Consider the following 17,333-nt stretch of genomic DNA (forward strand, 5'->3'; position numbering starts at 1 on the left):
TGGGCTGATGTATGGTAGTGAATTATTGTTTTGCTGCTCAGAATGGGTTGTGTGTGTAAAACTGTATTAGAATGCTGGAGAGCCACGTTACTGTCTTAGGGTACTTTCACACTTGCGGCAGAGGATTTCAGCAGGAAGTTCCATCGCCGGAACTGCCTGCCGGATCTGTCAAAACGTATGCAAACTGATGGCATTTGTCAGACGGATCAGGATCCTGATCCGTCTGACTAATGCATTGAAATGCCGGATCTGTCTCTCCAGTGTCATCCGGAGAAACTGATCCGGCACTTATTTTTTTTACATTTTTTGCGGTCTGACCATAAGCAGACCGCAAAAACTGATTCGTTTTGCTGGAACACTCGGGGCCAGATCCGGCATTAATTAATTTCAATGGGAAAAAATCCCAGATACGGCATTCCGGCAAGTGTTCCAGAATTTTGGAAGGAGATAAAACCGCAGCATGCTGCGGTATTATCTCCGTCCTGAAAAGGCAAAAAGACTGAACTGAAGACATCCTGATTGGATTAGTCTCCATTCAGAATGCATTAGGATAAAACTGGTCAGTTCTTTTCCAGTATTGAGCCCCTAGGACGGAGCTCAATGCCGGAAAAGAATAACGCTAGTGTGAAAGTACCCTCAGCTCACTTCCCATGGCTCTCTGAGAGATGATTCCCCAGCAGGAAGAATGGGCTTCACAGACACTGCAGGCTGCCAGACTGATGACTCATACTATCCACATGAACGAGCACGCAAGGACTGAGTTCTCAGTGTGATGTCATAAGGAGGTGTGGCAGGCCTTCACTCAAACTGCCTAAGCCCGCCCAGCCTTAGAAGCAGGAAACCAGGAAGTGAACAGCAGAGCTGGCTGCAGGTCAGGATGAATTAGCAAGATGGGAAAACCCCTTTAACCACTTCCGGACCGCCTAACGCAGATTCGCGTTCCGGAGGTGGCAGCCCTGCGCTCAGCGACGCATATACGCGTCATCTCGCGTGAGCCGGGATTTCCTGTGAACGCGCGCACAGCGGCGCGCGCGCTCACAGGAACGGAAGGTAAGAGAGTGGATCTCCAGCCTGCCAGCGGCGATCGTTCGCTGGCAGGCTGGAGATGTGTTTTTTTTTAACCCCTAACAGGTATATTAGACGCGGTTTTGATAACAGCGTCTAATATACCTGCTACCTGGTCCTCTGGTGGTCCCCTTTGTTTGGATCGACCACCAGAGGACACAGGCAGCTCAGTAATATGTTGCACCAAGCACCACTACACTACACTACAACCCCCTCCCTGTCACTTATTAACCCCTTATTCACCCTTGATCACCCCTGATCACCCCATATAGACTCCCTGATCACCCCCCTGTCATTGATTACCCCCCTGTTATTGATCACCCCCCCTGTAAAGCTCCATTCAGATGTCCGCATGATTTTTACGGATCCACTGATAGATGGATCGCATCCGCAAAACGCATACGGACGTCTGAATAAAGCCTTACAGGGGCGTGATCAATGACTGTGATGATCACCCCATATAGACTCCCTGATCACCCCCCTGTCATTGATTACCCCCCTTTCATTGATCACACCCCTGTAAAGCTCCATTCAGAGGTCCGCATGATTTTTACGGATCCACTGATAGATGGATCGGATCCGCAAAACGCATACGGACGTCTGAATGGAGCCTTACAGGGGTGTGATCAATGACTGTGGTGATCACCCCATATAGACTCCCTGATCACCCCCCTGTCATTGATTACCCCCCTGTAAGATCCATTCAGATGTCCGCATGATTTTTACGGATCCACTGATAGATGGATCGGATCCGCAAAACGCATACCGACGTCTGAATGGAGCCTTACAGGGGCGTGATCAATGACTGTGGTGATCACCCCATATAGACTCCCTGATCACCCCCCTGTCATTGATCACCCCTCTGTAAGGCTCCATTCAGACATTTTTTTGGCCCAAGTTAGCGGAAATTATTATTTTTTTCTTACAAAGTCTCATATTCCACTAACTTGTGTCAAAAAATTAAATCTCACATGAACTCACCATACCCCTCAAGGAATCCAAATGCGTAAAAATTTTTATACATTTATATTCCAGACTTCTTCTCACGCTTTAGGGCCCCTAGAATGCCAGGACAGTATAAATACCCCACATGTGACCCCATTTCGGAAAGAAGACACCCCCAGGTATTCCGTGAGGGGCATATTGAGTCCATGAAAGATTGAAATTTTTGTCCCAAGTTAGCGGAAAGGGAGACTTTGTGAGAAAAAAATAAAAATAAAATCAATTTCCGCTAACTTGTGCCAAAAAAAAAAAATTTCTATGAACTCGCCATGCCCCTCATTGAATACCTTGGGGTGTCTTCTTTCCAAAATGGGGTCACATGTGGGGTATTTATACTGCCCTGGCATTCTAGGGGCCCTAAAGCGTGAGAAGAAGTCTGGGATCCAAATGTCTAAAAATGCCCTCATAAAATGAATGTGGGCCCCTTTGCGCATCTAGGCTGCAAAAAGTGTCACACATGTGGTATCGCCGTACTCAGGAGAAGTTGGGCAATGTGTTTTGGGGTGTCATTTTACATATACCCATGCTGGGTGAGAGAAATATCTTGGCAAAAGACAACTTTTCCCATTTTTTTATACAAAGTTGGCATTTGACCAAGATATTTATCTCACCCAGCATGGGTATATGTAAAATGACACCCCAAAACACATTCCCCAACTTCTCCTGAATACGGCGATACCAAATGTGTGGCACTTTTTTGCAGCCTAGGTGGGCAAAGGGGCCCACATTCCAAAGAGCACCTTTCGGATTTCACAGGTCATTTACCTACTTACAACACATTAGGGCCCCTGGAAAATGCCAGGGCAGTATAACTACCCCACAAGTGACCCCATTTTGGAAAGAAGACACCCCAAGGTATTCCGTGAGGGGCATGGCAAGTTCCTAGAATTTTTTATTTTTTGTCACAAGTTAGTGGAAAATGATGATTTTTTTTTTTTTCCTTACAAAGTCTCATATTCCACTAACTTGTGACAAAAAATAAAAACTTCCATGAACTCACTATGCACATCAGCGAATACCCTGGGGTGTCTTCTTTCCAAAATGGGGTCACTTGTGGGGTAGTTATACTGCCCTGGCATTCTAGGGGCCCAAATGTGTGGTAAGGAGTTTGAAATCAAATTCTGTAAAAAATGACCAGTGAAATCCGAAAGGTGCTCTTTGGAATATGGGCCCCTTTGCCCACCTAGGCTGCAAAAAAGTGTCACACATGTGGTATCTCCGTATTCAGGAGAAGTTGGGGAATGTGTTTTGGGGTGTCATGTTACATATACCCATGCTGGGTGAGAGAAATATCTTGGCAAAAGACAACTTTTTCCATTTTTTTATACAAAGTTGGCATTTGACCAAGATATTTATCTCACCCAGCATGGGTATATGTAAAATGACACCCCAAAACACATTCCCCAACTTCTCCTGAATACGGAGATACCACATGTGTGACACTTTTTTGCAGCCTAGGTGGGCAAAGGGGCCCATATTCCAAAGAGCACCTTTCGGATTTCACTGGTCATTTTTTACAGAATTTGATTTCAAACTCCTTACCACACATTTGGGCCCCTAGAATGCCAGGGCAGTATAACTACCCCACAAGTGACCCCATTTTGGGAAGAAGACACCCCAAGGTATTCGCTGATGGGCATAGTGAGTTCATGGAAGTTTTTATTTTTTGTCACAAGTTAGTGGAATATGAGACTTTGTAAGAAAAAAAAAAAAAAAAAAAACAACAACATCATTTTCCGCTAACTTGTGACAAAAAATAAAAAGTTCTATGAACTCACTATGCCCATCAGCTAATACCTTAGGGTGTCTACTTTCCGAAATGGGGTCATTTGTGGGGTGTTTGTACTGTCAGTGTTTGTACTGGCATTGTAGAACCTCAGGAAACATGACAGGTGCTCAGAAAGTCAGAGCTGCTTCAAAAAGCGGAAATTCACATTTTTGTACCATAGTTTGTAAACGCTATAACTTTTACCCAAACCATTTTTTTTTTACCCAAACATTTTTTTTTTATCAAAGACATGTAGAACAATAAATTTAGAGCAAAATTTATATATGGATGTCGTTTTTTTTGCAAAATTTTACAACTGAAAGTGAAAAATGTCATTTTTTTGCAAAAAAATCGTTAAATTTCGATTAATAACAAAAAAAGTAAAAATGTCAGCAGCAATGAAATACCACCAAATGACAGCTCTATTAGTGAGAAGAAAAGGAGGTAAAATTCATTTGGGTGGTAAGTTGCATGACCGAGCAATAAACGGTGAAAGTAGTGTAGGTCAGAAGTGTAAAAAGTGGCCTGGTCTTTCAGGGTGTTTAAGCACTGGGGGCTGAGGTGGTTAATAGTATATTGAAATGATTTAATAGTACTCTGATCCCGTCAGTTTAACCCATAGAAATACGTAAAAACATAAAATCGATGCTGACCACAGCATCTAAGTGACTAGACAAAAAGGAAGAGACGTATCAGCTCCCCTACAACATAATTCGGTTTCACTGGGTTTTCATGGCACACCAATAAGATGCCAGTTGTATAACTATAATCTAAAATTATTGGAGTATATTATACAAGCGATCACATGGTACAAATAAAAATTTTAAAAAGATCAATAAAATTTATGGAGAAAAACAAGTAAAAAAAATCCTTTTCCTGTAAAAAATATTTTTAGTATGAAACAAAATTTAAGACAAATCTCTACAGATATTTGGGATTACTACATCAGTAGCAACTTGAACTATAAAATTAAGTAAAAAAATAAAAGCCAGAAGTGCTGTCTTTTGTTCACCGCACCTCTATTCACTTCTAAAGGACTGCCAAAAGGTAGCCAAGTGCTTTACTTGCCAGTCCCATAGATCGTGAATAAAGCAGTGGTCACAAAGGTGCACTACTGCTCCATTCATACCGGGGACTTGGGGACCCCATTTTCGAGATCAATGTGGATCCCAGCAGTTGGACCCCAAGAATCTTAGATTTATCACCTATCTTTTATATGTGACAAATGTAGCTTGTGGGCTGACCCCTTTAAGGGGTTACAGATACAGTGATCATGACTCTTTTGTAAGTCTGCCTGTACTGACCGATTCACCTAGGTTGAAATAAAATAAAATCTAGGCTAGGTTGGATCTAGGTTCACATCAACAGAAAGCTCTTGATAGATACAAGCAAATCCTGAGGCTATTTCCCATTTGTACAGCTGGAGAGAAATAGAAGGCAATAGAAAGTGGTACTCACGGGCACACCATGTTCCATCAATATGTTCGGGTTCATGATGGTCACCAGCTGGTGTAATAGATCAGGCTGGGTTATAAACAGTTCTGGAGCTAGTTCTCTCATGACATCCTCCAACTGCTCAGCAGCATGAGAAGGAACCCCATACCACGTCTTGGGCTCTCCCCTGAAGACAGAGAAAGGTAGATTAACCAGTCACACAGATGATGCATCTTCTGCTATCTCTAACACTGAAGATGGAAGGAGGTCATCAGATGCAGAAGCAGCACTCTGACAGACTTAGGCCTCTTTCACACTTGCGTTGTTGGGATCCGGCATGCACTTCCGTTGCCGGAGGTGCCTGCCGGATCCGTAACAACGCAAGTGTACTGAAAGCATTTGAAGACGGAACCGTCTTCCAAATGCTTTCAGTGTTACTATGGCACCCAGGACGCTATTAAAGTCCTGGTTGCCATAGTAGGAGCGGGGAGCGGGGGAGCGGTATACTTACAGTCCGTGCGGCTCCCCGGGCGCTCCAGAATGACGTCAGAGCGCCCCATGCGCATGGATGACGTGATCCATGTGATCACGTGATCCATGCGCATGGGGCGCCCCTGACGTCACTCTGGAGCGCCCGGGGAGCCGCACGGACGGTAAGTATGCTGCTCCCCTGCTCCCCGCTACACTTACCATGGCTGTCAGGACTTTAGCGTCCCGGTAGCCATGGTAACTATTCAGAAAAAGCTAAACGTCGGGTCCGGCAATGCGCCGAAACGACGTTTAGCTTAAGGCCGGATCCGGATCAATGCCTTTCAATGGGCATTGATCCCGGATCCGGCCTTGCGGCAAGTCTTCAGGATTTTTGGCCGGAGCAAAAAGCGCAGCATGCTGCGGTATTTTCTCCGGCCAAAAAACGTTCCGTACCGGAACTGAAGACATCCTGATGCATCCTGAACGGATTACTCTCCATTCAGAATGCATTAGGATAATCCTGATCAGTATTCTTCCGGCATAGAGTCCCGACGACGGAACTCTATGCCGGAAGACAATAACGCAAGTGTGAAAGAGCCCTTAAAGGGGTTGTGCAGGCCATACATACTGATGACCTATCCTCAGGATAGGTCATCAATATCTGATCGGAGGGTTCTGACACCAGGCACCCCTGCTGCTCAGCTGTTTGAAGAGGAGGAGGAGGCGGCGCTCAATGCGAGCCCTGCTTTTAGTTCATTACACTTTGCATCATCTACTCTGGAGCGGTGGCATAGTGTAATTAAAACTTCTCGCTACATTCGCTGCCCGACGATCAGATATTTATGACCTAACCAGACAACAGGACATCGATATGTAAGGCCTCCACAACCTCAAAGTCAGATTCAGCAGCACCACTAACTAGGTGATCCCTTCTACACAAACAAAATGGTAGGATTTTTTTAAAAGGCAGAACATTTAGAAAGTTGCTTCATTTTGCATCTAGGAAGAAAATGAACAATAAAAAATTTCTGTGCAAAGACATCCATAGCCTTTAAATCCTATCTTAAAAATGCAAAAAAAAAAAAAAAATGCAATTAACATACCAGTGCAAGTAATTAATGGAGTAACTCCAATGGTCCTCAATGTGCCAACAAAATGAGGAAAAGCACATGCCCACATATAGCCAGGGCACCTTCATCCCAGAGATATCCACATTGATATGAGTAAGAACAGATTGCTCTAGAACGGGCATGTTGTTTAGATTCCAACCACATTGGGCATAATCCTGTAAAAGGGAAGAAATAGTGCAAAATAAAAGCATTAGTAAAAAAATTCTATGTTGTTTCACTTAGTTAAAGGGATTGTCTGGTTTTGGATATATGTGACCTATCCTCAGGATAGGTCATTAATATCAGATTGGCAGGGGGTGCGACTACTGGCACCCCTGTCAATCAGCTGTAAGAAGAGACGAAGTGCTCGTATGAGAGCTGCGTTCTCTTCACTGTTTACCTGCATCACAGCAGCGAGCAGTGCAATTACAGCTCCTTCATTCCATACACTTGAATGGGACAGAGGGTAACTACAATTGCTCCTTCCCATTCAAGAGAATGTGGTGGATGCCAATGGCGAGCAGGTAAACAGTAAATAGAACGCAGCGCTCATGCGAGCACACTTCTCTTCTTACAGCTGATTGACAGTAGTCGGCCCCCCCAATTTGATATTGATGACCTATCCTGAGGATAGGTCACCGATATCCAAAACCGGATAACCTCTTTAAAGAGGACCTTTCATGGGTCCAGACATTATGAAATAAGTATGTGGTTGTGTAGGGCATAATTCATGGATGTAATATCGCTTACTAGTGTGTCTGTCCGGCGCTCCGTTCCCCCGCTGTGGCCCCCGTTCACTTTGCCCACCTGATATGCTAATGAATATCATCGGTACAGGGAGGAGGAGACTGCCCCGTTTCTCAATGGGCGTCTCCTTCTCCCTGAGTGTAGCGCGGTCCAATCACAGATGAGAGCGTCACAGCCAAGGAAAAGGGGAGTTTTTTTTCCTCGCTGGCTGTGGCGCTCTCATCTCCGATTGGCAGCACTACAGCCAGGGTGAAGGAAACGCCCATTGAGAAACAGGACAGTCTCCTCCTCCCTGTACCAATGCTATTCATTAGCACATCAGGTGGCCACAGCGGGGGAACGGAGCGCCGGACAGACACACTAGTAAGGGATATTACATCCATGAATCATGCCCTACACAACCCCCTACTTATTTCATAATGTCTGGACCCATGAAAAGGTCCTGTTTAATTATGTTGCTTCACTTATCTTCTACCGGCAGCGAGTCACATTGGGTCTTACACTGTGATTGCATCTAGAGCTGCATTCTTTATTTAGCTGGCTATTACCTGGAATTTATTAGGACCATTTTAACAGAAAGAGAGCTCATACATCTGAGATACATTATTGGGAGAAGACAAAGCACAAGTATGTTAAAGGGATTGGCCACTCTGTGTATACTTATTACTACTGTGTGGGAGGATAGGAAATATTAGAGGTCATCCAAGAGTATAAAAAGCCCCCCATATGCTAGGGGGGAGAGCAGCCAATGGCAGGCAGGGACGGGGAAGAGTTTTACTGAATTTTCCCCAAAAAACGATCTATTCAATCTGCTCAGCTCACTCTGCTCTAAAATATGCTGCCTGTAGATTACATTGCATCTCATGATGACAGGTCCTCTTTAAGTAACATCATGTATGTACACAGTGGTAACCATATAGCAATGCATTTGCAACTATTTTAACACATTTTACGCCAATATTATGGCTTAGGGCTCTTTCACACTTGCGTTCTTGTCTTCCGGCATAGAGTTCCGTCGTCGGGGCTCTATGCCGGAAGAATCCTGATCAGGATTATCCTGATGCATTCTGAATGGAGAGAAATCCGTTCAGGATGCATCAGGATGTCTTCAGTTCCGGAACGGAACGTTTTTTGGCCGGAGAAAATATCGCAGCATGCTGCGCTTTTTGCTCCGGCCAAAAATCCGGAACACTTGCCGCAAGGCCGGATCCGGAATTAATGCCCATTGAAAGGCATTGATCCGGACCCGGCCTTAAGCTAAACGTCGTTTCGGCGCATTGCCGGATCCACCATTTAGCTTTTTCAGAGTGGTTACCATGGCTGCCGGGACGCTAAAGTCCTGGCAGCCATGGTAAAGTGGAGCGGGGAGCGGGGAGCAGTATACTTACCTTCCGTGCGGCTCCCCGGGCGCTCCAGAGTGACGTCAGGGCGCCCCAAGCGCATGGATCATGTGATCACATGGATCACGTCATCCATGCGCATGGGGCGCTCTGACGTCATTCTGGAGCGCCCCGGGAGCCGCACGGACTGTAAGTACACTGCTCCCCCGCTCCCCACTACTACTATGGCAACCAGGACTTTAATAGCGTCCTGGGTGCCATAGTAACACTGAACGCATTTGGAAGACGGTTCCGTCTTCAAATGCTTTCAGTACACTTGCGTTTTTCCGGATCCGGCGTGTAATTCCGGCAAGTGGAGTACACGCCGTATCCGGACAACGCAAGTGTGAAAGAGGCCTTATCTGCTGTTAATTATTTGCATGAGCTATTTTCGCCAAGCACGTCAGTTTGTAAAAGTGTAATAAATATGAAGAACAAACTTAAAATGCCCGGCCTCGTATTCAGGAGTAATCACACTGAACATTGCGTCTCACCTCTTCATCAGGTGTCAGTTTCCTCCGACCATCGAGTGTCGGGAAGCCGCTCCCAAAATCTCTAGAAGAAATATCAGCGCCATATTCCACAATCACATCCTCTTCAATGGAGCTCACCAGGCGCCAGAACTCCTTCTCCACCAGCTCTGTGGGCACCATCTGGGGAAGACGTATGCATTGGGTTTGTTTCAGACTCACAAAGTAATCTACAGCTACAAATGAAAGAACTGCAGTACAACTTACATGTACTGGCATATTGAAGTAGTCAGATTTGAAGTGATCAGCCATCTCTCCAAAGCTTTGCAGAGTATATTCCCTCACAGCCTGCTCAAATCCAAAGGCTTCACGTGGTTTGCTGCATTCCTACAGTTAGAAGAGAAAGAAGGGTATTGTTAAAAAATAAAAAACACTGAGCTGAGCCACTCCTAAGTGACCGATGAATGTGTTGTCACTGGCCTAGGAAAAGCGGCAGAAGGCCGCGGTGCTACTGACAGCGCCGCTGCCTTCTCACACAGCTGATCAGCGTGGGTCCCCAGTGTTAGACCCCCACCGATCAGATACTGATGACCTATCCTGCGGAAGGGTCATCAGTATCAAAATCTCGGCACAACCCTTTAACCCCTTAAGGACTCGGCCCTATTTCACCTTACGGACTTGGCCATTTTTTGCAAATCTGACCAGTGTCACTTTAAGTGCTGATAACTTTAAAACGCTTTGACTTATCCAGGCCATTCTGAGAAAGTTTTTTCGCCACATATTGTACTTCATGACACTGGTAAAATGAAGTAAAAAAAATTCATTTTTATTTATAAAAAAAAATACCAAATTTACCAAAAATGGGTAAAAAAATTGCAAATTTCAAAGTTTCAATTTCTCTACTTCTATAATACATAGAGCTCATGGTACCAAAAGTAAAAATATAATTTTATTGTAACATAGTTAAAAAGTATAAAGCAATAAGTGATATGCCGTAAAAAACGAGATTTTGTAAAACTTACCAGTAAAATCTCTTTCTCGCTCTTCATTGGGGGACACAGAGACCATGGGTACAGCTATGTCCTCTAGGAGGCGTTGACACTAGTAAAAGCTGTAAGCTCCTCCCCTAGCAGCTATACCCCCTCCAGCCTGGAGAGAGAGCTTCAGTTTGTGGGAAGCAGTAGGAGAAGCAAGTAAACCAACGAAACAATGTGGAACAGCAACAATGCCAAGAACCGAACCAGGTTCTAACCAGCAAAAGCCACAACTGTGGCCGAAAGCAATACTGGGTGGGTGCTGTGTCCCCCAATGAAGAGCGAGAAAGAGATTTTACAGGTAAGTTTTACAAAATCTCGTTTTCTCGCCCATATTCATTGGGGGACACAGATCATGGGACGTCCGAGAGCAGTCCAACAGGGAGGGAAAAAAAACACAGACCCATGAAGCAAGCCCGTGCGGTCAACTAAGAACTGTCGCCTGCAGACCACGCAGCGACCATCGATGCATAAGTATGCACCTGGCAACTGCTTGCGAACATGTGCAAGGAGGACCGGATCCACCTCACATTACTCTGCAGCCAAAGCGCGATTCCTCCTAGCCCGAGAAAACGCCCATCACTTTGGGGGAGTGAGCTGTGACACCTAAGGGTGGAACCCCGCTCCGAGCGCGGTAAGCTGTAGCACTGCCAGACCGAATCAAACGTGAAATCGCCCTTTGGGGGCCACCAATCCCCAGCGATGACCCTCCGGACGGAAGAAAGTGGGTTCGTACGCTGAAAGGGACTGGAGGCTGCTAATAATGAGTAGAGCACTGACAACGTCCATAATGTGACTCCCTTCCGTAGGGCGCGAAGGAAAGGAAACCATATTCAGATCCCAAGGCTGTAAAGACGATACAGAGGAGCCACATGTGCCGCTCCTTGAAAGAAGATTCCCACGGGCACCAGGGAACCTGGAAGGCTTCCCCAAGACAGAAGCGCCAACACCTGACCCATCAAGGAAACAAGGACTAAACAAAAGGTCCAACCCTTAAAAGTAGAAAGGAGAGAGAAAACCCCAAAGTGAGGGGGACGTCTTGGCTTCAGAGAAGCCTCAGAAGGACCTGCAGGTTCCAGAATAGATACTGGCGATGCAGAACTCCTGTCCTGAATCATAGTGAGGAAGATATCTGTCGAAAAACCCCCTCCACGTTAGAACGGCAGTCTCAATAGCCACGCCATCATCAAAAAGGTCATGTAAGACTGAACCCCTTGAAAGAAGGACGTCTCTGAGTGGCAGTGACCAAGGGACGTCTCCAGGAGAACGAGGTCGGCGTATCACGCACGACGAGTCAGCTTCGGAGCGACTAGGATATGTCTGAATGTCCTCCATCCGGACCTTCTGTAGAACCCTGAGAAGGAGGGGAAGAAACTCCCGCCAAGGAGAATCAGGACCTCCATGGCAGATGCTTCCGGAACTCTGGCTCTGGAGAGAAGGCGGAAGCCCTTGTGCAGATACCGTTAGCACACCCGGACCAATGGAAGAGTCCCTGTAGGAGGAAGAATGTGGAGGGCGGCACAGCCCACCAGTTGGGACCAGATCGTCTCTGGAATGGAAAGGCACCAAACGAATACCCCGTGCAACGCAGGTGAGGGAAGGTAGCAACGTAGGAACTACTAAGGCATACGGGGTGACAATGAACCATGAGCCATAGGGGGAAGACAGGAGAAGCAATAGGCTAGGTCTAAGCCCCTACCCTGTAAGAGACCGACGCTATACAGAAGTAGCCAAAGATCAAGCGGCCGTGCCAAAAGAACTCCGCCCGAGAAGGAAGCCAGGCAAGGGAAGTCACACTGCAATGCCAGTCCCATCTCCCAGCAGAGGAGGGGACACCCGTAGAAGCCACCGATCCGGTGCTAAAGAGTCCACCGCCTAGCGAGGGGCTGTGCAGTAAGAACCCAAGCATGTAGTGAAAATAATACCGCTACCACAGTAGTAGCCAGCGCTTGCCCCGGCAACGCAAAAACTGGAGAGGCCCGAGACTATCCATAGAAACCACGTGCCACACTGCCCCAGTTACGTGGAGCTAACCCTAAAGAACCCTACCTGGAAGGGCGCTGAACAGGCGCAACTGCCAAGCTAGCTCCAGGGTAGGACCCCTACCAGAGGGGGGTGTCCCACTGCAGCGACCATGAACTCGAACATTAGCGACAAGCCGCACCTGTGGAGGAAAACAAGCTGTAGGAGCTAAATCAGAGTCGACAGCATAACCACTTCCCCAGAGAATGGGGAGTGGTGGATAGGGCATACGGAGTCAGCGAAAAGAGCTAACCCGCTGGAACGTACTCACTAGGTAAGTACAAGTGATGCTAGGAACCCCCTGGAAGACAGAGTATGTCATAATCAGGTGCGAAACCAGCACCAAAAGGATGCAACGATGAATAGCCACCGTATCCACTGGTGGCACCCATATAACACTAGGGCAAGAGTATCGGGCGCCTGCGAGAACCAACTGTAGCCACGCCCTCTTGGAAATAAGCTAAGGCACCTAGAACCGTAGTTCCGCAGAAGATGTTTAGTTACTCCCCGCTAGTGGATCACTAGTGGAGGGGGGAAATGCGACAGAAGCACGGTGATGTGCAACACTCCTCCTATGGAAGGATAGCGGACAGTCGGAACCGTATTCAATGGTAGAGTAATCAGCTACCTAAGGAAGGTGTGAGCATACGGCAAATACTGGTCAGTGGTAGGGAGAATACCCCACCTAAGAAGGGGGGCGAATGCCCACAGCGAACTAGCGGATATGGCGAGTCCTGTACCCCGTGGAGTGCAATAGTGCACCTAAGGGGATAATTCATACAGCGCATAATGTAACCAGTGACAATGTCATCGCGCCACCGATGGATCTGCATATGGCAGGTCCCGAACCCCAAGTCAGTGTACCTAGTCCACCTATGGCAGGGGACAATGTATAAAGCAGGTACTGTATCTTGAAGTAGTGCAGTTACACCACCAAAGGAAGTGGGTAATGCATACGACAGTACTGCTGGGCAACTAGACGCAATCTCTTAAGATTGCTTTGGACTCATCAGGATCAGAATCAGAGATTCTCCCAGTGAGGGAGGGTGTGTCTGAGCATGATATTTAGGGAGGAAGAGTAGGGGAGCGGAAATATTCGAGGAGAAAATTGTCCTGCTGTGGTTCGCCTGCGCATAGAGCTACCCTTCAGAATCTCGCCCCTGGCAGTTGTGGACTGCGCAGGCGGGGACTTATCAACCAAACCACCCGAGGGTGGAACGGAAACTCCCAGAAGTTTCTCCACCGGGTTGCGAAGGCGGTGCATTATCAACCAAAGAACCCCGGAGGGTTGATGGGAGATTCCAGCGGACCCCACTGGATCGCGCAGGTGGAGAATTATCAACCAACAACCAAGAGGGTGGATTGGGAATCCCAGAGGTCCTCCACTGTATGGTGCAGGTGGAGAATTTATCAACCAAACGGCCCCGTAGGACAGATTGGGATCCTGCAGAGAACCTTCACTGAGTTGCGCAGGTTGAGAATAATCAACCAAATGGCCCCGTAGGACGGATTGGGATCCTGCAGAGAACCTTCACTGAGTTGCGCAGGTAAAGAATAAATCAACCAACGGCCCCGGAGGACGGAAAACGGCCTGTGCCGGAGGGGAATGCTTCAGGGGTGCTGGGCTATGCTGAAGCCCTGTCTGGTCGCAGACTATTGCCACCAAGAGGGAGGGGGGACCAACCCAGAGGGTTAAATACTCACCTAGTCCCATATACTCACCTCATCTTCTGTCCAGCCGCCATCTTCACCCCTCTGGTCCAGCAGGGTCACCCCTTCAGCTACTGACACCGTAGTGGCAGGACGCTGGAAATGGGGGGCTTGGATGGGTGACCCCTTGGTTGGCGGGATGCAGGGGAGCGAGGCTGCCCTGGTCCACTTTGTCTTCTGTGGGGGAGGCAGCAGTGCGGGTGACCGGCACTGGCGCAACTCGACCCCGGGAGAACAGGGAGGCCTCGTCCACTGTTTTCCCATCTGAAAAAGAAGGAAAAAAATTAACTAAAATAAAAAATCTTCAGGAGATCCATGCAGAGCAGGGAGGTCTTGCCTCCTATTGACACTAGAAAAAAACTGGAGCTCTCTCTCCAGGCTGGAGGGGGTATAGCTGCCAGGGGAGGAGCTAACAGCTTTTACTAGTGTCAACGCCTCCTAGAGGACATAGCTATACCCATGGTCTCTGTGTCCCCCAATGAATATGGGCGAGAAAAGTGAATGGAAGCAGAAAAAAGAACGCCACCCTGGGGTAGCGCCATCCTGGGTTACATAACACACAGTCTTTTTTGGTGAGTCTTTGCTCTCTTTTTTACCTATACGGCATTTGATTCAGGTTATTTCATACCTAGTCACTACTTAGGTTTGCTCTTATTTCATTTATGCTGCACTCGCAATGCAAACCCTGTTTCAGTTTTTGCTGTGTAGGTTTTTTTTTGATTGCTGACTCAACTGTTATTTATACAGTATTTTTTTGGTCATTGGTCGGTCATTGTACAGTATATAATCTATTCCATTGATCATTATTATTTTTTACATTTGACACGTGTGCTATGCCAGGGTGGCGTTCTTTTCTCTCTTTTTTCTGCTTCCATTCACTTTTTTACAGCATATCACTTATTGCTTTATACTTTTTAACTATGTTACAATAAAATTATATTTTTACTTTTGGTACCATAAGCTCTGTTTTCTTGTTTTTTTGCCTGTTTTACTCGGGAGCTAGTACAGAGTTACAACTACGGGTGTCCTTTTGGTTGTATTGGGTGGACACTGTTTTCCATTTTTTACCAATTGGGCACCTTTGGTCTTTATTGTTTTTTCTATAATACATAGTAATATCTCCAAAAATAGTTATTACTTTACATTCCCCATATGTCTACTTCATGTTTGGATCATTTTGGGAATGATATTTTATTTTTTGGGGATGTTACAAGGCTTAGAAGAAATTTAGAAGCAAATCTTGAAATTTTTCAGAAATTTTCAAAAACCAAATCTTTAGGGACCAGTTCAGGTCTGAAGTCACTTTGCGAGGCTTACATAATAGAAACCACCCAAAAATGACCCCATTCTATAAACTACCCCCCCTCAAGGTATTCAAAACTGATTTTACAAACTTTGTTAACTCTTTAGGTGTTCCACAAGAATTAATGGAAAATAGAGATACAATTTCAAAATGTCACTTTTTTGGCAGATTTTCCATTTTAATAATTTTTTTCCAGTTACAAAGCAAGGGTTAACAGCCAAACCAAACTCAATATTTATGGCCCTGATTCTGTAGTTTACAGAAACACCCCATATGTGGTCGTAAACAGCTGTACGGGCATAAGGCAGGGCGCAGAAGGAAAGGAATGCCATACGGTTTTTGGAAGGCAGATTTTGCTGGACCGTTTTTTTTTGACACTGTGTCCCAATTGAAACCGCCCTGATGCACCCCTAGAGTAGAAACTCCAAAAAAGTGGCCTCATTTTAGAAACTCCGGGATAGGGTGGCAGTATTGTTGGTACTAGTTCAGGGTACATATGATTTTTAGTTGCTCTACATTACACTTTTTGTGAGGCAAGATAACAAGAAATAGCTGTTTTGGCACAGTTTTTATTTTTTGTTATTTACAACATTCATCTGACAGGTTAGATCATGTGATATTTTTATAGACCAGGTTGTCACGGACGCGGCGATACCCAATATGTATACTTTTTTTTTTACACAATGATTTCTTTTTTGAAGCAAAAAAAAAATCATGTTTTAGTGTTTCCATAGTCTGAGATCCATAATTTTTTCAGTTTTTGGGCGATTACCTTGGGTAGGGTATGATTTTTGCGGGATGAGATGACTGTTTTATTGGCACTATTTTGGGGTGAGTGTGACTTTTTGATCGCTTGCTATTACACTTTTTGTGATGTAAAATGACAAAAATTGGTTTATTTAGCACAGTTTTTATTTTAAATTTTTTACTGTGTTCATCTGAGGGGTTAGGTCATGTGATATTTTTATGGAGCCGGTAGATACGGACGCAGCGATACCTAATATGTATACTTTTTTTTTTATTTATGTAAGATTTACACAATAATATTTTTGAAACAAAAAGAAAAATCATGTTTTAGTGTCTCCATATTCTGAGAGCCATAGTTTTTTCAGTTTTTGGGCAATTATCTTAGGTAGGGTCTCATTTTCTGCGGGATGAGATAACGGTTTGATTGGCACTATTTTGGGGTGCATATGACTTTTTGATCGCTTGCTATTACCATTTTTTGTGATGTAAGTTTTTATTTTTTACAGTGTTCATCTGAGGGGTTAGGTCATGTGATATTTTTATAGAGCCTGTCGATACGAACGCGGCGATACCCAATATGTATACTTTTTATTTATTTATGTAAGTTTTACACAATAACAGCTTTTTAAAACCAAAAAAAAATGATGTTTTAGTGTCTCCATATTCTGAGCTATAGTTTTTTTATTTTTTGGGTGATTGTCTCAGGTAGGGGCTAATTTTTTGCGGGATGAGGTGACGGTTAGATTGGTACTATTTTGGTGGGCAAACGCCTTTTTGATCGCTTGCTGTTGTACTTTTTGTGATATAAGGTGACAAAAAAATGGTTTATTTAGCACAGTTTTTATTTTAATTTTTTTACGGTGTTCATCTGAGGAGTTAGGTCATGTGATATGTTTATAGAGCCGGTCGATACGGACGCGGCGATACCTAAGGCTACTTTCACACTAGCGTTCGGGGCTCCGCTTGTGAGTTCCGTTTGAAGGCTCTCACAAGCGGCCCCGAATGGATCCGTACTGCCCCAATGCATTCTGAGTGGATGCGGATCCGCTCAGAATGCATCAGTTTGGCACCG

The 17,333-nt window shown here is 45.6% G+C and overlaps 1 protein-coding gene across 1 annotated transcript in view; it reads right to left on the bottom strand.

Moving 5' to 3' along the window:
* The window catches only part of KDM5A (lysine demethylase 5A), an 84,798-nt gene that overhangs the window by 39,583 nt on the left and 27,882 nt on the right, over nucleotides 1–17,333 (bottom strand). Inside the window, 4 exon segments of the mRNA XM_040436417.1 lie at nucleotides 5,294–5,456; nucleotides 6,844–7,025; nucleotides 9,470–9,628; nucleotides 9,713–9,832. Of these exon segments, the coding sequence (XP_040292351.1) occupies nucleotides 5,294–5,456; nucleotides 6,844–7,025; nucleotides 9,470–9,628; nucleotides 9,713–9,832 (624 nt within the window).

The sequence above is a fragment of the Bufo bufo genome, chromosome 1 (assembly GCF_905171765.1).
Source record: "Bufo bufo chromosome 1, aBufBuf1.1, whole genome shotgun sequence".
In the NCBI taxonomy this organism is placed as follows: domain Eukaryota; kingdom Metazoa; phylum Chordata; class Amphibia; order Anura; family Bufonidae; genus Bufo; species Bufo bufo.